The sequence below is a fragment of the Lactuca serriola genome, chromosome 2, assembly GCF_051521515.1.
Source record: "Lactuca serriola cultivar US96UC23 chromosome 2, Lser_US96UC23_V15, whole genome shotgun sequence".
Lineage (NCBI taxonomy): Eukaryota > Viridiplantae > Streptophyta > Magnoliopsida > Asterales > Asteraceae > Lactuca > Lactuca serriola.
The window spans coordinates 9,133,899-9,157,508 of NC_136409.1; the positions used below are offsets into that span (position 1 = coordinate 9,133,899).

Sequence of the window (23,610 nt, forward strand, 5' to 3'; positions counted from 1 at the left end):
ACATAAAGAACATATATCTACCTCTTCCTTCAACAAACTAGATGTTCGCAACTTGTTCTGCGGATAAATGACTGTGAAACCTGGAATGCCCTTAAGTTTCAAGTCTACGAGATGTGGTAGCCCAATTATCTTGACATTATGGCACAAACCTGATAACTTCGGTAGTTGACTCAAAGCTAAAGACTTCAGCTTGGGGAAAGTAATTGTCTCTTCTCCACAACCCCCAATCCCAGTATGTATGAGTTCTTCCATATTCTCGCATTCACAAACTTCTAGATGCTCAAGGCTTGACAAAGTGTTTGCAACATGGAGTTTGAAGAGGTATCTCAACTCTATACACTTTGAAATAATAAGAACTTTTAAATTGCAGAATGAAGAGGACTGAGTAGGATGTGTCGACTTCACCTCAACATCTTCAAGATCATTCATGCCATGCACACTTAAAAAAAGCACCTCTGTTTTCAAAAAAAACCCATTAAGTTTAGAGTCTAATACATCACCTTTGTTGGTCACCAATTGCAACATGTTTTCGTATGAGTGGCTACTCATATTGATATTTTCATCAAAAGAGCATCCCACTGAGATCTTGAATCGTTCAAGATTCTCAAATGACATATTTTTCACTTCAGCCTTGTTATTAAAGAACGCGAATTCTAATGCAGAAAGGTTGTAAGAACGCTCTGCCATCTCATTGCAGTTATCATCTATAAACCCAGATGCATTTCCAATATAAAATTCTTCAAGTTTGACTAAACTTTTCAAGACACCCTGTTCTATACGGAGACCATCACAAAATCTCAGATCAAGTAACCTTAGCTTCTTTAAATTTCTGACTGTGGAAGGTAACCATTCAATGCGAGAATTAGCAAAGCTCAGCACTTCCAGATTCGATAGATTTCCAATACAAGAGCAATCAAACATCTTTAATGAACATTTAGTGAGATGAAGCACCCGAATGTTGGTGGAGCATCGAGGTGCCAAAGGAAGCAATGGGTACTTCATTTTATCGTATGATATAACATGGAGCTTTTCCATTCCTTCATAAAAGTCTTGAGGAAACCTTAGCGACTTATCTCCATGCATAAGTTTCAAAATCATTAGGTTTGGAAACTTGAAATCTCCTGGAAACTTAGACATACTCTTGCATGTTAATGAAATTCTTTTGCAAGAGTCAGTTATATCATTTTCAGTCCACTCGGGCATATTACCATGGTTGACAATAGAAGCATGCTCGACTTCAGAAAACATACCCAAAACAAAAGCACGGACCAGATCATGCATCTTGACACACCCAACATCATCACTTTCAATTAACAAATTTGTCTGCACCAGTCGCTCAATGCAGGTGTTGAGCCTGGTTCTTGCTTCTCTAATCGTATAAACTCTATCAAATAGCTTCAAGCCCCATCCATACCTCATCAACTCCTCAGTAGGAATATCGAAGTCTTCGGGAAACAAACCACACATTAAAAAAGTGGATTTAGTCTCCTCTTCTTGGAGATTGTGGTAGCTCGTTTCAAAGACTTTGGGCGCAACATTGTGAATGTCATAGTGCTCTATGCGCGAAAGTGCATCCTTCCATGCATCCTTTCTTTTATTTCTAAGAGTACATGCCATGGTTTTTATGGCAATAGGTAGACCGCAACACTTCCTTACGATATCCTCTCCTATCTTCTGGAGCTCGGGCTCAGAAGTTTCTACAAATTGCTGGAACAGACTTTGAGCTTCTGCTTCAGTTAGAAGGCCCACGTTAATAATTGAATTAGCTTCAACCCCCATCATAGTGCAAACTTGTGAGTCTCGTGATGTCAACAAGACCTTGAAGTCGACACCTTGATTTGGAAAAGGACTTAACCCAATATCTTCAAGATCAACTAATTGCCAAACATCGTCAAGTACTATGAGGAACTTAGTCTTACCTCCATCTGAATTCTTTTTGAACCATTCACGAAGCTTATCAGCTCTTGCTGGCTTAGTTTTTTCATTGAGTTGTATACCGAGGTAATCTGCTATAGCTTCTTGAATGGCAAAGGGGTCCGTCTTTTCCCCTATAACTGCCCTAACAATATAATTAAACAATTTCTTTTCTTCAGCGGCCTTCTTCAGCCTTTGCATCATTCTAGTCTTCCCCACTCCACCCATCCCACACAAGGCTACCATGTGGAATTGTTGGTTGGGTTCGAGTGCTTTTAGTGCTTGTGTAAAAGTTTTCTCTCTTGATGGGAAATCATCACTTGATGATGCAGAGGTGGATGCATTCATGGAACCAACTCTTCCTAGAGGAACTGGATCATCAGTCCAACTGATCAGGGAGAGTTGTCTCGTTAGACTTTCAATCTGCTCAGTTATCTTGAAGGCTTTCTGTCCAAGCTTGTGCCTGATCCTGAGACTACAACAAGTGATGACATCAATCGGAAAGTTTTCCACATTTGCTCTGATCCCTTCTACTTGGTCCAACCATTCCTTAGTTTGAGATGGAATCTGAAGATGATTTCTTGTGTTCCGGCTAATGTGTTCCTCTACACTGATTCTTGAGGTATTCAACTCTGTCATTTTCGTCTGCATGACTCTCACATATTTTCTGCAGGAAATCATGTAGCCTACATGGTCTGTAACGGGAACCAAGGCCCTCTGAGCAATTGGGTTAATAATGGCACCAGCAATCCCCGTTGGGTCAACAAATGAATCAACAATCGCCATTTCTTAATATTCTTACCTTTAGTTGCCCCTACACATATAAAAGCAACCGAATTAGAAAGTGAATTCAATGCAACTTGATTGGTAATCTATGACTGAGCAATTACAAGCATATACTAGATTCATTCCATTGAGAAAGGTCGTTAGCATATATTGATGATCTAAAATATAAAAAAGAACCATCTCATAAACTGAAATGAATTAAAGATAATGTTTTGACATTTTAAACATGATGGCAGGGGTGGTAATCTGCATCCATTTAGAAACAACTTTGGTTGGTTTAAAATTTAAAACTTAGGTAAAAATTAAGTCCTGATTGCAAAGAATATATATATATATATATATATATATATATATATATATATATATATATATATACACACACACACACACACCAATTTATGCAACTATCTCCTGTAACAAGCTTAATGTTTCTTAACATTTAATCAATTAATATAAAACATCAAATACAACAGTAATATAATCGTGTGGTTGTTGCATAATATGGTAGAAAATGTAGTTGGTTACATTAAACTATTGAAAGAACATGTTGCATGAAATAATAAATGGTGAAAGTATCTTGTATTTTTTTGCAATTAACCCAATCATAAAACGGGTTAATTAGGTCGAAAGTTGAACAAAATATATTCAATCTTTACAACTTATTAAATTGTTAGAAATCTAAGACTATTATTTTAATATTATACCATTAGAGATTATAATGATTGGCAACAAAATCCTTGAACCGTTTGAGTAAGAGTGAATGAATGTTATACCCTCACCCTCAAATGCACAAGTATGCAGAAAAAGAAAATAATTATTTGTTTGAGAACTTCTCTTAAATGTAATTGTAAATATACAAACTATAAAATACTTGAATAACATTTTTTTATATAAATAATGATACAATTATATTTGATCAATCAATGAGAAAGAAAAAGTTTAACAAATTAAATCACTCAGATTTTGATTTCACTATGTTACCAAATCAACAAGACCGTAGAATTTGCATCTTCTTTAACAATAGGAGGGAAAGACAGTGATAAAAAAAAAAAAAAAAAAAGAACCAATTGAGAATCTATTTCACACTATCTACAACAATCAAGCCTCAGGTTAACGAATACATGTACTTAGCAAAAGCACCACAACAGACAATCAAATTGTACGATACGTGAATCAGAGAAACAGAGAAAGTACTGGGTTCACAATCAGAGCAAATCAATATAAATTATTTTAGCAAGTCCAACAATCTAATGAACAGATGCATCGAACCAATCAAGCCCAATAAGAAATCATCAATTTCAAGACTGAAACATAAGGTTGTTCGTTGATTCCTTTGCAACCGAGAAAAAAAAAGAACTATAGATATTATAAGAACTCTGATGTCAAATGCTTTTACCAAATTGAAGAGCAGCTCCCCTCATGTTAATTACTTTAAAGTTTAACCAAGTTGTTCGTTGATCCATGATGTCAAATGCTACCAAATTGGAAGAGCATTTTCCTTGAATTTAGTGTAAAAATAGTTGAATTTACAGTCGGGACGACTAAGTAGGAGGTGCGTATAGATAGAGACGCCGATAAAAGGCAATGGCGATGAAGTGCCGAACTTGGGATAAGAGGGTGCGACTGGCGATGACGTTGATGAACAGCGGTGGCGAGGAAGTGGGGAGAAGTGCAAATTGGTAAATGTGTTATGTGTGGATACATAAACCTTCAATCCAGTTTTCATTTAATTGCCCAATTAAAAAAAATTATAAATTTAGAAAGAAACGCAACTACCTCTAGTTTTTCATACTATAGAAAAATTAATATGAATGTAATTGACATTTACTTAAAACTTTTTTTTTAAATTGCTAATGATTATATATAAAAAGGGCCAAAACTAGCAAGGAACTAGTCCGCGAGAAAAGAAACATTACACGCACAAAATATTAAGTGAGTTACAAACATAAGATGGGAGAAACTAATTAATATGAAAAACATAAGGGAGAAACTAATTAACATGAAAAATATCCACATCAAAATTTAATCTAAGTTTTAAGAAATTCTAATGTTTTTAGAGTGTTTTAGTCAAACTAACTAATAGATGACATCTGAAAATTGAAGAATATAGTTTTTATTGTTAGGAAAAGTTAGTTAACTTTTAATGGTATAAGTCATATAAAAACCAAAAGTTAAAAAGATGGAAAAGGATATTTGAAGTGGTTTTTGGATTATGAATGTTTTATTTAAAATAAAAGTTAAACTCTCTTGCTGCTTAACAAGTTTTTTTTTTTTTTTTTAATTAAAAACTAAAAGTTGTTAAAAACTTTGAACCGAACACATCTTAATCATCTTAAAAAAAAACAAAAACATATTTTATATAAATATTTTAATTTGTATTTTTTAATTTTGATTTTAATTTTTTTTATTTTTGATACTTCAGTATTTTTTAGTGTATGAATTTTTATTATACATAAAAAAAGTATATATCAAAAAACACTGAAATGAAATGTTATAATAAACATCGTCCATGATGGTCTATCTCTTCTAGAACAAACAAGCAAACAACGCACATGAGGGTGTTAAGATCGTCACATTTTCGACTAAGATTCCATCTAGAAGGGAACATGTTAAGTACAATTCTCCAAACAAGAATATTAACCTTCTTAGGAAGGAATTTATACCACCTAGTTTCCATAATGTTATAAGGAAGAGTCAAATTGTCAATGTGCAACCTGATTTCCTTAATAGAGAAAAAACAGATTTGTCTAAAAACCATCTCTAATGGTCTCGATCATTAGAAAAACATATGCCTTGCAACAACATTAAAAGATCTTCAAGTTGACGGCTACCGACCCCTCCACGTATAGGCCGAGACCAAGACCAATTCCACCCATCATACCACTCACACCAATAATTTTGTTGAAATTACAAACAAAACAATCTTGCGAATCTAACATTAAGTGGTAAGTCACCAAGCCAAACATCGTGCCAGAAGCGCGTAGATTTCCATCACCCACCTTTCTTTTGTAAGAAAGAATGAAGCTGTAACATCCCAATGATGAAGTCTTTGGTCCAAACGCCATGCGTTTGGCATAAAACGCTGGACGTTCTATGATGGACGCCTAGCGTTTGCACGCAAAGACCAAACCCTAATTTGTAGAGTTCATACCCTATTTAAAGAACATTATGGTCTCCACTCCAACCTCCATCCTCATTTTGAAAACCCTAAGTGTGTATGAGAGTTTGAAGCCCTGGTTCATATTTTTGGTATCATTTATTGTTCTTGATAAGAGAAGGAAGATCTTTGGAGTATAGTGGTTGCTCTCTAACTTGTGGATATGGACTATTGACATCTTGGAGCATCATTTTGAGGTATAAAGTTCAAATCTTGATGTCTCGTTTGTTAGATCTTGATTTAGGGCTAGTTTGTGTACTTTTTGGTCCCAAAGACTTGATCTTTCATAGTTTGGAATGCTTCAGAGGTTTGGACTATCCTTTCAAGCATAATAGTGTGTCTAGAATCATAAAAATGCAATATTGGATCTTCATAATCTTCCATGCAACAGTTTTAGAGCGAAAAAATTTGCAACTTTATGGATTTAGACGTTCCATTATGATTGGATCTGAAGTTTGGACATGATATCTTAAGCCTTTAAGATATTGGTTTGGAAGTTGGTAATCAATGAGCAAACGCCAACCGTTTGCATGGGAACGCCCAACGTTCGAACGCTATGCGTCATATAGTTAGGGATGCAGCCTCGACAAGTTTGTCACCGATACTCGAGGTTGTTGACCCGATGCGGTTAGGTTTGGGTTGCAGTTTCCGGTGGGATTAGGAAGAGAGTGCTGGAGGAGGCTTATAAGTCTCACTTTTCTATTCACCTGGGAACCACCAAGATATATCGGGATTTGAGATTAAGCAATTGGTGGCCGTGTATGAAGAGAGAGGGGGTTTTTGACCCGATGCGGTTAGGTTTGGGTTGCAGTTTCCAGTGGGATTAGGAAGATAGTGCTGGAGGAGGCTTATAAGTCTCGCTTTTCTATTCACCCGGGAGCCACCAAGATATATCGGGATTTAAGATTAAGCAATTGGTGACTGTGTATGAAGAGAGAGATGACCTCATATGTCAAGACGTGCTTGACCTATAGGATGGTCAAAAACGAGCATCAAAGGTCATATGGGAAGTTACAGCTTTTGGAGGTTCCCATGTGGAAGTGCAAACAGATCACTGTGGATTTTATCACCAAATTGCCTCGAACGACTAAGGGATTCGAGGCGAATTAGGTGATTGTGGATCTTCTGAACAAAAGTGCTCACTTCTTAGCAATTCGAGAGAGTTCTTTGGCCGAGAAATTGGCCGATTTATATGTACGCCAGATTGTCGCTCGACATGGTATTCCTCTCTCCATTGTATCGGATCGGGATGTTCGGTTCACATCTCGTTTTTTGGCAGAAGTTCCATGAGGAATTGGATACGAGACTGCATCTTAGCACAACTTATCATCCACAGACTAATGGCCAGAGTGAGTGGACCATTCAGTCACTGAAGGACATGTTGAGGGTCTGTGTCAATACTTAGAAAATAACGATTTATGTACACATCCTCTGTTTATTGTACCTTTGATCTATGGGATACTCTGATATGGAACAATACTTTGAAAACAATGATTTTATAAACATTCTATGATTTGTGGTTGTTTTAAAAGGTTTAAATTTCTTGTGATTTTTTTGTTGGGATGTTACAAGTTGGTATCAGAGCCTTGGTTTGAGCGAATTGGAAGAACATCCGTGTGAATCCAGTCTCAAACTAAGGAGCTGTAAAGGCTTTAAAAATGAACGTACACATCCTCTGCTTTATGTACTTTTGATCTATGGGATACTCTGATATGGAACAATACTTTGAAAACAATGATTTTGTAAACATTCTATGATTTGGAGTTGTTTTAAAAAAGTTTAAATTTTTTGTGATTTTTGTTTTAGGATGTTGCACCCTTTCCGTGCATGTAATTTATGTATCCTTCTATCCATAAATTTACTGGATGAGCATAAACTTACTTTCAAAACCTTTGAACTTTCACTATTATCTTCCTTCACTTACTTTCAAAACCTTTGAACTTTCACTATCATCTTTCTTTTACATCATGTCTTTCTGTTGAATACCTCATGATGGGCTTCATGTACTACCACTACAAATGAAATCATGTAGAAGGAATATAATTGTGAATGTCCAAAAATCTTGAAAGTAAATCAACATAAGGGTTAAAGGTTAAGAACCTTGAATGATTGCAATGAAAATATAATGCATATTACACAACCTTGATTAATCATTTAAGGACTCCGGGTGGGGTGTGCTTTTTATATTTGCATGTTCAGTTTCATCTCTCTCGCTCAATCTCAAACACTGTCTTTAATATCAAATATGAAGTGCTTCATTTCTCTTGATCTCTTATCCAGTTCCAAATCCATGTCTCTGTCTCTTATCGTCATCTGTAATTTGAAAATGTTGGGTATTCTTGTTTTGCAATTTTGGGTTTTTCTTGTTATGTTATTGAAATAGATGAACAGAATACAATGTGTTCATAGCTTCCTAAACATTTGGTTCTGCAATGGATCCTTGCAAGTATCAAGTATCCTACTTTTCTGTACTTTTTGTAGTTCAAAACCAAAATAGATCTATGTTATTGCTGAAAAGAACTGTAACGATCCGTCTCTGGTATGTTGTTTTTAGTATTTATTTTTGAAATTCATGGAGGAACTCGGCGAGTCTATGTCCCGACTCGTCGAGTAGGGTCGCATTGTTGATCAGTGTATAGATCGGCGACTCGGCGAGTCCATATTCGGGACTCAACGAGTCGGCCTGCCAGGTTGAAACCCTAAATCTCCGGGTTGCTCACTATTTAATCCACCTTATAGCCCCCATTCTCGCCTCCTTCACCCTCAGAACGCTGTGAGAAAACCCTAATCCATCCTTGAGTGATCTAAGTATTCTTGTGTTGATTTGTGAAGGCTTGAAGAAGGAGAAGAAGAAAGGAGCAAGGAGAAGAGGAGTAGTGCAAAGATCCAAGGGCAAATCAGAGTTATTTGAGGTATTCTTCGGATTTCCCTCTTGTTTTATGCTTTAAACCTCCATTAGAACTCTTCTAGATCTAGTTGATGCTTTTCCGAAGCCTTATGATTGTATGGATGCCCTAATAAGTCGAGATATCCTTAGATCTATTCATTGAGAAGTTTCAGAGCCCAGATCTATTGCCTTTATGAAGATACTTTGCATGGAAACCCTAGATCTAGCCTTTATTATGCTTTTTGAGCCATTTTATCTCCATGAATGCATATGGGCACGTAAAGATAGAATCTTTACGTGCTAATCGAGTTAAGGGAGTCCAGATCTATAAGTTTTATGCACTGGATTCAAGCAGAATCAAGTTTTGAGTTGCTGCATGCAAGCGACTCGGCGAGTCGGAAGAACGACTCGGCGAGTCGAGCCGCGAGTCCCCGATTTTTCCCTTTTTGAGTGATGCCGAGTGAGACCAGTGAGTGATGGAGTGGATTCAGTAAGTTGTGGTTAGACTCAGTAATGGAGGGACTCGGCGAGTTGTTCATACAACTTAGCGAGTCCAAGGCAATCTTCTTAGCTCGAAGAACAACTCGTCGAGTTGTTCATACGGCTCGGCGAGTCTGATGCAGATTGCCTGAGGTTTTAGATTCGAAAGGGAACTCGTCGAGTTGATGCCATACTCGACGAGTATCGGCGATTAGGTTGAGGAATGAGAGTAGGGACTCGGCGAGTTGGCGGCCTAACTCGGCGAGTCAGGTCAACTGTAAAGTTGACTTTGACCAGGAGAATTGACTTTAGTCAGGGGTAAAGGAGTCATTTATCCCAATACAGTTATTAATAATTTGATTGAGTGTAATTGTGGATTTGTAGCCGGGGAGATACCGGAGCAGCAGCAGATAGTTCCCGGAGCCACACACTCAGCAGTCAGATCACGAGGTGAGTTTCCTTTCAGTAGGAACGGGTCTAAGGCCACAATGCTGGCCCGTTTAGCTAGCAGTAGCATCCGGACTTCGGTTCGATGCAGATTTTAGTATGTTTGATGCCTTCGTGGCTCAGACAGTATTTTGTGTTATGTGTTCCGGGTTACATCCCGATGCAGTATGCTATGTATGTACTCATGTTAGTTGATATGCTTGTGTGATGCTATGTTCAGTATGTTCCGGACTTCTGTCCGATGTAGTCAGTTCCGGATTTCGGTCCGATGCAGTAGTTCCGGACTTTGGTCCGATGTAGGAGGCAAGGCCTCAGTAGTTCCGGATCCCGATCTGATGCAGAGGGCAAGGCCCTGGTTAGTTCCGGACTTTGGTCCGATGCAGTTTCCAGACTTCGGTCCGATGCAGTGGGCAAGGCCCAGTATGTGATTATATGTATTATATGGTATGTGGTAGTTTGGGGGAGCTCACTAAGCTTCGTGCTTACAATTTCAGTTTTGGTTTCAGGTACTTCCGCAAGCAAAGGGAAGAGCTCGAGTTGATGGCATCGCACACACACACCACAACATCATTTGTCCTGGGAGTTGTTTTGTTTTTCATAGATGTGACTAATACATTCTTGATTCAGTTTACTTATAACACTTTACTATTGTTGTGAGATATTGACGTACGAGTTTACCTTATGATTTTATTATGGTGTTTTTAGTAATTATTCAAAAAAAAAAAAATTGGGTCATTTATTTTGGGATGTTACAAGTTGGTATCAGAGCCTTGGTTTGAGGGATTCAGATGCACCCCCGAGTGTATCTGAACTCAAACTAAGGGAGAGATAAAAAGATTTTCAAAAAGGAAAAATGTTTTCGAATGAAATTTTGAAAAAAAGCACTTAGAAAGAAAAGAAGTTTTAAACAAGATAAGGGTGTGGTGCATGCGATCAGCCGAGCTCAAGTAAGTACTTCCAAATTACCCATACAAGTTTTATAATTATGAATAATTGTTCCAGTTTCAGTAGAACAACATGCTAGTATAGGACTAAGGATCTAGGAGGATGCCTTATGTGCCTGTTATATGTGTTTAGCTTTATGAGGATTGCATGCTAGAAACGAGTAGACAGTAGTAGGATAGCCTATTTAGGTTATGCCTGGTAGCGCGAGCTTAGCATTGTATGCCATATCGGTTTCTCGTTATGAGAGTAGGATTGCTTGGGTAATTTCCGGTGTCCGAATGCTGCTTGCTTCGTGCTTTGTAGAACTCTTAGTAATGAGAGTTAGCCGCTAGGTGAATACGTCACGTCACATGTGATCAGGGTTGAATAATCTCAGAGTGTTGGATTTGGCCCTATTGCGCAGCTCTTGTTTGAGTCTAACCGTTGTAGGGACGAGCCTTTTTCTCGAAGGATTATCCGAGCCTCATCACATGTGATGGTATTCAGGTGATGGCTAATTAGCATTTCAAGGAGGCCTTCAGCAGCTGAGGACTGTTTTGAGCAGAGTCAAGATTTCCCTAGGGCAAGCCTAGGATGAGAGTAGCAGAGAGCAGCAGTAGTAGAAGTGACTTGGTGGAGTCAAGGCAGTTCTTGAGGAAAGTACGGATAGATGTGGAAGGTAGTATGGGCCCGTACTACTGAAAGCAGAGGATCCGTACTCGAATCAAGGAAGGCCAAGACAAGACCAGGAAGCTAGTAGTAGTATCATGATCCCTTGAGATATTTCAGTTTTCTGATGTTGTTATGATATGTTTCAGAATGGTAGTTTTGCGTTCGAGACCAGCAGTCGGCAGTTCAGATGCCGGAGGGGGATCAGGCCCGGAGGCCGGGCAGATGGATGAGCAGACCAGAGAGTTCCTTTCTTATGAGGTTACCCGCATCATACTGGAGCAGACTCCTGTGATCTTCGGTTCGATCAAGGAGGGTATCTTAGAGCTGATGGATGAGAGATTGGGCATTTTCCGTGCCGAGATGGCGGCCATGATGGGGTCGCGCAAACTTACGTTCAGGGAGTTCAGGGCATGTGGAGCTCCAGACTACCATGGGGCGCGGGACCCCATAGCGAGCACGAGATGGTTGGCGGATGTGGCCAACACATTCTGATTCCGCACTAGCAGGTGTCCCAAGGGGGACAAGGTTAGATTGGCGTCCTGTCTTCTGATGAAGGACAGGGCACGGGATTGGTGGGAGGAGGTCGGTCATACCATTGGAGATGATGCAGCGTTAGATGCCATGACCTGGGCCGATTTCTCTACCAGGTTCAGGGCAGAGTTTGCACCAGTTATTGAGTTACAGCAGTTAGCCCGAGAGTTTCAGGACCTCACCCAGACTACAGAGACCGTGGCGGAGATCACCACCAAGTTCAGGGAGAGGGCTCTTCTTGTTCCTCAGTATGCAGCCGATGAGGAGATGAAGAAGGCCCGTTATCATGAGATGTTGCGTAGTGATATCCGCATGTTTGTGAGCCGGTCCAGCTGTAAAGCGCTGGATGACATGATTGCTAGAGCTCGGGAGAGGGAGATTGACCTAGAGATGGAGAAGAAGAGGAAACCGGAGGCGGTTTCGGGTTCAGGAGGTTCGGGCAAAAAGCCTAAGGTATCTGATCACAGGTCCAGGAGTCAACAGATCCATGGTCGATGTGGCAAGTGTGGGAGATTACACGAGGGAACGTGCAAGGCAGGGAGTTCCGGCTGCTACAAGTGCGGTCGGACTGGGCATTTGAGCAGGGATTGTACGGCCCCTGCTACTGCTGTTGCAGCATCAGATTTGATTTGCTTTCAGTGCAATTAGAGGGGATATAAAAAGTCCCAGTGTCCAAGTTTAGCTGCAGCAGGGAAGGTGGTTGCACCTGCCCCTGCTATTTTGAGGATTACAGATGGTCGTCAGGGCCGAGCAGAGACACCAGTGGCTAGGAGCCGAGCTTTTCAGATGACAGCAGAGGAGGCGCGAACGACTCCAGATGTGGTGACGGGTATGTATTTTTCCCTTCATCTCTACATTATTGTTATTATTATTGAGTATTGCTTATGGTTATATGTTTTGTATAGGATCGTTCTCTGTGAACGGCATCTCTGCTACAGTATTATTTGATTCGGGGGCTACCCGATCGTTTGTATCGCTAGCGCTTAGCAAGAGATTTAGTAGAGCTCGTGGGGAGCTGGATTGTCTACTAGAGGTTGAGATAGCGGATGATAGGACCGTGAGGGTTGCCAGAGTACATCGAGGATGTTCTCTCCAGTTGTTTGACGAGCAGTTTTTGGTGGATTTGGTCCCTATTCCCCTGCGAGGAAATAAGGTTATAGTGGGCATGGATTGGTTGAGTCCCAACGGGGCCGTGATTGATTGCGAGTTACAGCTAGTGAGGATTCGCACTCCCAATGGTGGTGAGTTAGTGATTCAGGGCGAGAGGCCACAGCGTGGACCAGTTCTTTGTTCAGCCGCGAGGGCGAGACGCTATTTTCAGCAGGGTTGCGCAGGCTATGTAGCCTACGTTATGGATGCTCGGGAGGAGGGCAAGTCGACAGTGGAAGATGTTCCGGTAGTGCGAGACTTTCCGGATGTATTCCCGGAGGATTTACCTGGAATACCTCCCGAGAGACAGGTCGAGTTTGGGATTGACCTAATTCCTGGTGCGGCTCCGATAGCCAAGGCACCGTATCGGTTAGCTCCCCCTGAGATGCAGGAGTTGTCTACGCAGCTGCAGGAGTTGCTGGACAAGGGTTTTATTCGGCCGAGTAGTTCACCCTAGGGGGCGCCGATCTTATTTGTGAAGAAGAAGGATGGGTCGCATCGTATGTGCATCGACTACCGGGAGCTGAATAAGGTAACGGTGAAGAACCGTTACCCTCTCCCGAGGATAGATGATTTGTTTGATCAGCTTCAGGGAGCGTGTTGGTTCTCCAAGATCAATTTACGCTCCGGATATCACCAGATGCGGGTTAGAGGCGAAGATGTGCAGAAGACTGCTTTCAGGACCCGATATGGTCATTATGAGTTTGTAGTGATGCCTTTTGGGCTCACTAATGCTCCAGCCGCATTCATGGACCTCATGAATCGCGTATGCAGACCGATGTTGGATCGGTCTGTGATAGTATTCATAGATGATATCTTGGTGTACTCCAAGACTCAGGAGCAGCATGAGGAGCACCTGAGGGAGGTGCTAGAAGTGCTGAGAAGGGAGAGGCTTTTCGCAAAGTTCTCCAAGTGCGAGTTTTGGTTGCGTGAGGTACAGTTCCTTGGTCACCTCATCAATCAGAAGGGTATATTGGTAGATCCGGCCAAGATAGAGGCCGTGATGCAGTGGGAAGTCCTGAGGTCTCCAACCGAGATTCGGAGTTTCCTGGGGTTGGCAGGGTATTACCGGAGGTTCATTCAGGATTTCTCCAAGATTGCGGTACCGCTTACCCGACTGACTAGGAATTCAGTGGTGTTTCGTTGGGGGCCTGAACAGCAGACGGCATTCGAGACCCTCAGGCAAAGGCTATGCGAGGCTCCGATTCTTTCCCTGCCCGAGGGGATAGAGGATTTTGTAGTCTACTGTGATGCCTCAATCACAGGTATGGGAGCAGTGTTGATGCAACGGGGGCATGTGATAGCCTACGCCTCGAGACAGTTGAAGCCTCACGAGGCTAATTATCCTACGCACGATTTGGAGCTGGGGCAGTGGTGTTTGCCGTTAAGATTTGGAGACATTATCTTTATGGGGTCCGTTGTACCATCTACATGGATCACAAGAGCTTGAGATAAAACATGAGGCAGAGGAGATGGTTGGATGTGCTGAAGGATTATGATTGTGAAATCCTTTATCACCCAGGGAAGGCCAACGTAGTGGCCGATGCCTTAAGTCGGAAGGTGACAGCAGCCCCTATCAGAGATTTGTGTTTGAGAATGACTGTGATTACTCCGTTGTTGGAACGGATCAGGGAGGCTCAGGTTGAGGGCCTCAAGGAAGAGAAGCAGAAATGTGATAGGATTGTAGGTCGAGTAGCTGCTTTCGATTATGATAGTCGGGGGTTGTTAACCCTTCATGGGAGAGTGTGGGTACCGTACGGAGGCGGAGTACGACAGGTGTTGATGGACGAGGCTCATAAGTCTCGATTTTCTATCCATCCAGGGGCAACGAAGATGTATAGAGATCTTCGACCCGATTATTGGTGGCCCTGCATGAAGCGGGATGTTGCTTGGTATGTGGAGAGGTGTCTGACCTGCAGGAAGGTCAAGGCAGAACATCAGAGGCCTCACGGCAAGATGCAGCCGTTAGACATTCCCGTGTGGAAATGGGAGGACATCACTATGGATTTTATCACCAAGCTTCCCAGGACCGCACGAGGAGTAGATTCGATATGGGTAGTAGTGGATCGGTTGACGAAGAGTGCCCATTTTATCCCGATCCAGGAGAGTATATCGGTAGAAAAGTTAGCCGATATCTATGTGCGTGAGATTGTGGCACGCCATGGAGTGCCGGTATCGGTGGTGTTAGACCGAGATGTCCGTTTTACCTCCTGATTCTGGAAGCGGTTCCATGACGAGATGGGTACTCGTCTCCACTTCAGCACTGCTTTCCACCCTCATACGGACGGGCAGAGTGAGAGGACGATTCAGACTCTCGAGGACATGCTTAGGGCATGCATTTTGGATTTTGGTGGCAGTTGGGATACGTATCTTCCATTAGCGAAATTTTCATATAACAACAGTTATCATACGAGCATCGATCGACCTCCCTTTGAGATGCTTTATGGGAGGAAGTGCAGGACCCCGATTTGTTGGGGTGAGGTGGGTCAGCGAGTCATTGGGAGCACAGAGGTGGTGCTCAAGACGACCGAGTTGATCCAGCAGGTCCGTAGTAGACTGCAGACTGTGTAGAGTCGGCAGAAGAGTTACGCCGATAGGAGGCGTTCAGACTTGGAGTTCCGGGTGGGTGACATGGTTCTTCTGAAGGTCTCACCTTGAAAGGGTGTTATCAGGTTCCGGAAGAGGGGCAAGTTGGGTCCCAGGTTTATTGGTCCTTTCAGGGTTTTGGCCCGGGTGGGTCGGGTTGCTTATCGGTTAGATCTTCCGGCAGAGCTTAGCCAGATCCACGACACTTTCCATGTGTCTCAGTTAAGGAAGTGTTTGGTGGACGAGTCAGCAGTTGTTCCTTTAGAGGATATCCAGGTGGATAGCAGCTTGAATTATATTGAGAGGCCGGTCGCGATTCTGGACCGGAAAGCAAAGACCTTCAGGAACAAGGTAATTCAACTAGTGAAGGTGCAGTGGGAGCACCGGAAGGGGTCTGAGTGGACGTGGGAGGCTGAAGATGAAATGAGAGAACATTATCTCGGGGTATTTGCAGATGCAACAACAGACTTCGAGGACGAAGTCTGAGTCAAGTGGGGGAGAATTGTAACGACCCATCCCTGGTATGTGGTTTTTAGTATTTATTTTTGAAATTCATGGAGGAACTCAGCGAGTCTATGTCCCGACTCGTCGAGTAGGGTCGTGTTGTTGATCAGCGTATAGATCGGCGACTCGGCGAGTCCATATTCGGGACTCGACGAGTCGGCCTGCCAGGTTGAAACCCTAAATCTCCGGGTTGCTCACTATTTAATCCACCTTATAGCTCCCATTCTCGCCTCCTTCACCCTCAGAACGCTGTGAGAAAACCCTAATCCATCCTTGAGTGATCTAAGTATTCTTGTGTTGATTTGTGAAGGCTTGAAGAAGGAGAAGAAGAAAGGAGCAAGGAGAAGAGGAGTAGTGCAAAGATCCAAGGGCAAATCAGAGTTATTTGAGGTATTCTTCGGATTTCCCTCTTGTTTTATGCTTTAAACCTCCATTAGAACTCTTCTAGATCTAGTTGATGCTTTTCCGAAGCCTTATGATTGTATGGATGCCCTAATAAGTCGAGATATCCTTAGATCTATTCATTGAGAAGTTTCAGAGCCCAGATCTATTGCCTTTATGAAGATACTTTGCATGGAAACCCTAGATCTAGCCTTTATTATGCTTTTTGAGCCATTTTATCTCCATGAATGCATATGGGCACGTAAAGATAGAATCTTTACGTGCTAATCGAGTTAAGGGAGTCCAGATCTATAAGTTTTATGCACTGGATTCAAGCAGAATCAAGTTTTGAGTTGCTGCATGCAAGCGACTCGGCGAGTCGGAAGAATGACTCGGCGAGTCGAGCCGCGAGTCCCCGATTTTTCCCCTTTTGAGTGATGCCGAGTGAGACCAGTGAGTGATGGAGTGGATTCAGTAAGTTGTGGTTAGACTCAGTAATGGAGGGACTCGGCGAGTTGTTCATACAACTTAGCGAGTCCAAGGCAATCTTCTTAGCTCGAAGAACAACTCGTCGAGTTGTTCATACGGCTCGGCGAGTCTGATGCAGATTGCCTGAGGTTTTAGATTCGAAAGGGAACTCGTCGAGTTGATGCCATACTCGACGAGTAGCGGCGAGTAGGGTGAGGAATGAGAGTAGGGACTCGGCGAGTTGGCGGCCCAACTCGACGAGTCAGGTCAACTGTAAAGTTGACTTTGACCAGGAGAATTGACTTTAGCCAGGGGTAAAGGAGTCATTTACCCCAATACAGTTATTAATAATTTGATTGAGTGTAATTGTGGATTTGTAGCCGGGGAGATACCGGAGCAGTAGCAGATAGTTCCCGGAGCCACACACTCAGCAGCCAGATCACGAGGTGAGTTTCCTTTCAGTAGGAACGGGTCTAAGGCCACAATGCCGGCCCGTTTAGCTAGCAGGAGCATCCGGACTTCGGTTCGATGCAGATTTTAGTATGTTTGATGCCTTCGTGGCTCAGACAGTATTTTGTGTTATGTGTTCCGGGTTACATCCCGATGCAGTATGTTATGTATGTACTCATGTTAGTTGATATGCTTATGTGATGCTATGTTCCGTATGTTCCGGACTTCTGTCCGATGCAGTCAGTTCCGGATTTCGGTCCGATGTAGTAGTTCCGAACTTTGGTCCGATGCAGGAGGCAAGGCCTCAGTAGTTCCGGATCCCGATCCGATGCAGAGGGCAAGGCCCTGGTTAGTTCCGGACTTTGGTCCGATGTAGTTTCCGGACTTCGGTCCGATGCAGTGGGCAAGGCCCGGTATGTGATTATATGTATTATATGGTATGTGGTAGTTTGGGGGAGCTCACTAAGCTTCGTGCTTACAGTTTCAGTTTTGGTTTCAGGTACTTCCGCAAGCAAAGGGAAGAGCTCGAGTTGATGGCATCGCACACACACACCACATCATCATTTGTCCTGGGAGTTGTTTTATTTTTCATAGATGTGACTAATACATTCTTGATTCAGTTTACTTATAACACTTTACTATTGTTGTGAGATATTGACGTACGAGTTTACCTTATGATTTTATTATGGTGTTTTTAGTAATTATTCAAAAAAAAAAAAAAAAATTGGGTCATTTCTTTTGGGATGTTACAAGAACAACCCAGAGAAACAGAGTACAAGTCTTGAAAGAAGATTTCTCAATCTAATTACCATGTTTCATCCATTGTTTCTTCAATCATTTGTATCAATGTGAGTTCAAAAAGATGAAATGAGGGTGGGTTTTTTTTTCTTTTATGAGAGAGAGAGAGAGATTAATAAAATTTTAAATTATAAAGAAAAAAGCAAAAAAAAAATTTCAAAAAGGCGATTTAGTCTTTTCAGTTTTCTGATGACCAAATATGCAATGAAAGATGCTCAAAAAGACCACCAATCCAAAACTTTAATGGTTTAGACGTTTTTCCTGAATAAAAAATACATACCACAAGGATTATATTTGCAGTTTTGTCCCATTTGTTATCATACTCTTATCTATTTTAGTCGGTTTGTGTAATAGTCTCTTAAAACAAATGTATCTATATAAAAGCAAGATACACACTTCATCATTAAATTATTCAATATTTTTCAAGTTTAACTTTAATTTATAGTGGTCAAGTTCATTTTTACTTTTGATCCAAAATATTTCATACCAATAACGATTAATGTTATCAGTTATGTTAAAAACCTGTCCAGCCACTCATCACCATCAGATTTGCCTTTTAACCGTTTTATCATATTTATTGTTTCTATAAAATCAAAAATACAAAACTCAAAATGAAACATTTAATCAGAACAGAAATATTACTACGTAAAAAATTGAATCCAAAATACTTACAACAGTCAAAACCTATGTTAAAATTTTCAAAAGGATCAATCAACTTTCTCCCTTTTCCAATTTTGATGAAGAAATACGAGTTTTTAGTGAGTGCATGTTTCTTTCCGGTTTCCATCAGTTATTGTTCTTACACAAACCAATATTTCCAAAATCAAAGGAGAAAACTAAAGAGGCATTGTGGGTTAACGAAACCACTGATTGTTTCAAACAAAACAATACAACTTTATTTGTGAAAACTAAATAGATATTGTGTGTATGTGAATCAGTAAAGAAAGGAGAATGAATACCTCTGTGTGAGTGTGAATGCTTCTCTTTTCTTCTTCCCTGTAAACACAAGAATTTAATTTTTTTTTTTTTTTTTGAGGATAATACTAAGAACTGTGAAAGATGCAAGTATGACAAAAGCCAAATTATATAAGACTTTTGTGAGGGGAAGGGGCGTGATGGTAATTTGGAGATGGCCACACCTAACTTTTGAGGTGTTCACACCTACTGTTTTTTGTCCGATACATTCTAAGAAATATTTATCAATTACTAAATAAAAAAATCATTTGAAATATAGTAGCTGTAGCATAATTGGTCATTCAAGAAAGAGAACACATTGGTGCATCCCTTGTGTATATGAACATTTGGGGAGCAGATTGAGAACTCATATTTGCAAAGTAATAAGTGGTATTCTGTAAAATAATATTCGCACTTACGAAATTTTTAATTAAGTAAAAAATATTTGTTGACTGTGAATCCTTAATTAATTTTAGCATAAATATTTGTTTTTAGATACTATTTGGTATTATGTTTGTCGTTTGGTATAGTGTTTTCCTGTTCTTCTTGCGTACTTAATTGGCTGATGCGCACGAATCACTATTGAAACCTAAAATTTAGCCAAAAAAAAACAGCAATTTGCAAAACTAGTCAAACCAATTTTTCAAAGCAATGATAACGAATCCTATTTTGGTTATTTTAGTAATATATCCCCAAAATATATTATTGAGAAATTGAGACAGTGGGAAAAAACTTTCTTAAAGTTTGATATAAAGTAATATAAAGTAAAATGGGAGGTGGAGTGTGGGGTTGTTAATAATTGTACCATATATGTTGTTTCAAATATGAGTTTATTTTTTTAAACTTATATAGAATTTTAGTAAAGTACATAATTCTGTGAAAATCTTTGAGTTTATTTTTTCTAAAAGTTGAAAGGACTCCAGCTTTGAAAATCCCACTGCTTTAAAAACTTAAATCACAAATACGGCCAAAACGTGATGTGTACTATCACTAAACAGCTTTTTTCTAAGCTATCATAAAATAACTAAACGTTTTGTAAAATAGACTTTATGACACACTCTAATTTGAAAAAATTGTTTTGATTTCAAAAAACTATTTATGAGATCCTATGAATATCTAAAATCCGGTTGTTAGTGATGCCATGGAGAGATTCTGTCGATATCCTTACTTATGGTAAAGGCATAGCAAACAATTTCCCAAAGGGGATTCGATTGAAATCAATAATAAAGCAAATACATGCATCTTATCTTTAGATTCTTTTCATCGAGTAAGGTTGGTGGAAAAGGGTATTTTATAGGGAAAAAGCGGGGCAATTTATAAGGCTGCACATGTTAAACAAATATTGTGAATAATACCCTCATATTTGATGGATTTCACTTTAAACCAGTAATTGTTTATTATTTTCTGATGACATTAGCAAAAAATCTTTACATGTTCCAAGGTGTTCATTAGAAGCTTTTTTTTATAAGTATATAAAATCATTCATATTTGGATGAAAAAATATATATTTTTTAATTTTGATTTTGATTACATAGACTTTCTACATTATAAGTTTTAGACTAAATTACATTCGTTGTCCTTGAGTTTTGTCACATGTTACGGATTCCATCCCTCAAACTATATTTTCACTCGGACCCTGTGATTTTAATTTGTTGCAGTTTTCGCCTATTTTACCCTTAATAGATATTTTTTGTTTACTTTTTTACTATTTATTTATTATTAAATGGTTATTAAAATAATTGGGGATGGGTGGGGGATGGAGCCCGCTTATTTTAATAACCATATAGTACTAAATTTATAATAAAAAAGTAATACAAATATCTAATAAGGGTAAAATTGTCTTTTTGCCTCCGACATGGACAAAAACCACGACAAACTAAAATCACATGAGGTTGAATAAATAAAATTAATGACGTAATCCGTCACTTTGGACACAACTAAAGGATAACAAATGTGATTTAGGACATGTATTATGAATCTTGTAATTATGTGTAAGACTCATGATATACAATCATGCAATTTTGGTTGAAAAAAAAAGGGAAAAGAATTAATTATTAGAAAACGAGAACCAAATTTTTCAAAGGAATGCTTCATAGCCTATCTCCTTTGATTCTGAAAGGTGTCCTTGGTTGGAAGCAAACATGATCCAAACCAAGCCACGAATTCACATCACCATCATCTCAAAAGTATGACCTAGAATTAATGCACACAAAAAAAAGGTTATAGGCAGCAAGGATGACGTGCAAAATAGATTTTACCTTTTAATAAGCACCTGAAATTATTGGTCATCATTTTTTTTTTCTAAACATAAAATTCCTGCATAAAATATATAAATACAAAGGTGAAAAAATAGAGGATGGTTGGGCTTTTGACAATAATAAAAAAATGGTCACCTGGACTAGGTGATTAATTAATCTCAAGGGCCAAAAGAATGGGTTTAAAAAGGTATTCAATATAACACTTAAACATTAGGGCCCAACAGCATAATTCCTAATAGCTTTCTCATTTAACATTTCCAATAGAAGCCCAATATACCATAACAAAAGCGATGTACTTTATAAGAAAGTTTCTACCTAACAATCTCAATCAGAAATTTCCTCAAATTTTCAATCATAGAAAAACAAATCCAAGAATCACTTTATCTAGACAAGGCAATAGAAATGGATTCAATATAATACCATAACAGAAATCTATATAACAAACTTTATGCCTAAAAATATTAATGAGGATTCTCCTCAAATTTACAATCATAAAGAAACAAATATAAATAAACTTAGGATACTACTTTTATCAAAAAAGTCAACGTACTTTGACTTTGTCTATAAAATCCCAAGCTTCAACCCCGAAAGCTCCATCTCTACTTCATTAGCACTTACTTCCACCCCACTATGATGTATTCTAACTAAAAATTAACATGACTTTTATCGATTAGGGCAATGTGTAATCTTATAAGAGTAATTCCTTAATAATAACATTGTAATTTCCATTCTTCAAATAATTCAAACTTACCAACGAATTCTCCTTACAATATCAGTAGATTTAACACATTGGAGAATTCAAGAAATGAAAGGGTATGGTTTAGTCTCTCTGTTATCACATATTCAACAATCATCAAGTCATATTGTCAAGACTCCAACTTTGGTAAAGTCAATTTAATGAGTTACTAGATGACATGAAAGGTCAGAATTACCCTCCTAATACTATAATTATGTTTTACTTGACAAAATTTGAGGGGTTTGATGAATCATTGGGGATACCTGAAAAAATGAAATCTTTTGGATGTGAAACCAGATTAAGGATTTTATTTCAGAAAACATTTAGATCCAAATTAAAATCAGTGCCTTCAATTTCCGGTTTAAAACAATATCAACATTGCCCAACAGTTGCATTTACAACTTTGCAACCAAATATTTACAAAACCAATTACTAGTACAGTCCTGTTGCTAATGTGATTCCCCAAATACATAGACTCGCAAAATTTCATACATTTGGTTGAAGTACGAACCCTAACTTATGAAAACCCAAAATTATCATCCTTTTATTATCAGTAACTATAAATATGTGATATACCGTGCCTTACACTGGTTTTTGAGCATGCTTATTTCATTCAATAAAACACCCAAGCGTACAAATATTTAGGGTTATGGATTTTACCTCACCAGTGGAACCTCGATTCCCCAACTTCCAGCTAATTTCTTCACCAATTGAACCTCTAACTTGGTACTTCATATTGATTCTTGCTTCAGTTTGGAAGTTACCTTCACTTTTCTTCTCTTCGTTCTTCAAACCGTTCACACGAGCGCGCACACGCACACACTTTACCCGGTTAAAATATGAGAACTGGTGTACCGAGCTAAAATATAGAGAACTTTTACATAAATGGTCCCTGTGGTATGGAGAAATAGGCAACTTTGTTCCAACCTTTTGTTTGTTACATTGGTGGTCCGAGTTGTGTAGTGAAATTAGCAACTTTTGTCTTGGTAGGTGAAATGACTTTTCATTCTAATGGTATTTATTTTATAACTTCTTTTACTTATTTTTTACTTTTAGAGATGATAAACATAAATGACCCCAACAATCCTACCCTTACCTCTTATAAATGTTGTAGATGGTTCAAACTGCGATGTCTTCCAAAACACAGCCGCATTTTGGCCAACCATGCTAAGAATATCAACGTACTTCCTTAAAAAAACCCATTTCTACCCTCTTTTTAGCATCTCGACACCAAAGCATGGCTGTGCTTCCAAATATCGTTCGTGTTTTGCCTAAACATTTCTTTTAGGTAGTGTTTGCTCTCATTAGTTCAAGTTTAGTTCAATCATCAATTTCAAATATGTATAACTTTCTCATACGGACTTCGTCTTAGTGTATTCCTTTGCTCATACATTCTATATTGTCTTGGCTGTTTTACTAGATCAATCAAAATATGCATTTAAACCTCATTAGGTTCTACTTTTATAATGATAAACATCGTCTATACGCTAACAACTTAATAGTACTAAGTCAACAATTCCTCCCATAA

General features: G+C 39.4%; 1 protein-coding gene across 4 annotated transcripts in view; it reads right to left on the minus strand.

The window, feature by feature from the left end:
• Positions 1–22,910, minus strand: part of LOC145085953 (uncharacterized) — a 36,154-nt gene extending 13,244 nt beyond the window's left edge. Inside the window, exons 1-4 of one of the 4 annotated variants that reach the window (XM_079023654.1) lie at positions 22,743–22,910; positions 21,361–21,404; positions 19,094–21,281; positions 22–2,728 (exon numbers count right to left, since the gene is read on the minus strand). In XM_079023654.1, coding sequence (XP_078879780.1) covers positions 22–2,700 — 2,679 coding nt within the window. In that variant the 5' untranslated portion in view covers positions 2,701–2,728; positions 19,094–21,281; positions 21,361–21,404; positions 22,743–22,910. Of the gene's footprint in view, positions 1–21; positions 2,729–4,096; positions 4,388–19,093; positions 21,282–21,346; positions 21,405–22,742 lie in introns of those variants that run through there. The other 3 variants (XM_079023653.1, XM_079023655.1, XM_079023656.1) reach the window with 3 other exon arrangements.
• Between the last annotated feature and the right edge of the window lie 700 nt (positions 22,911–23,610).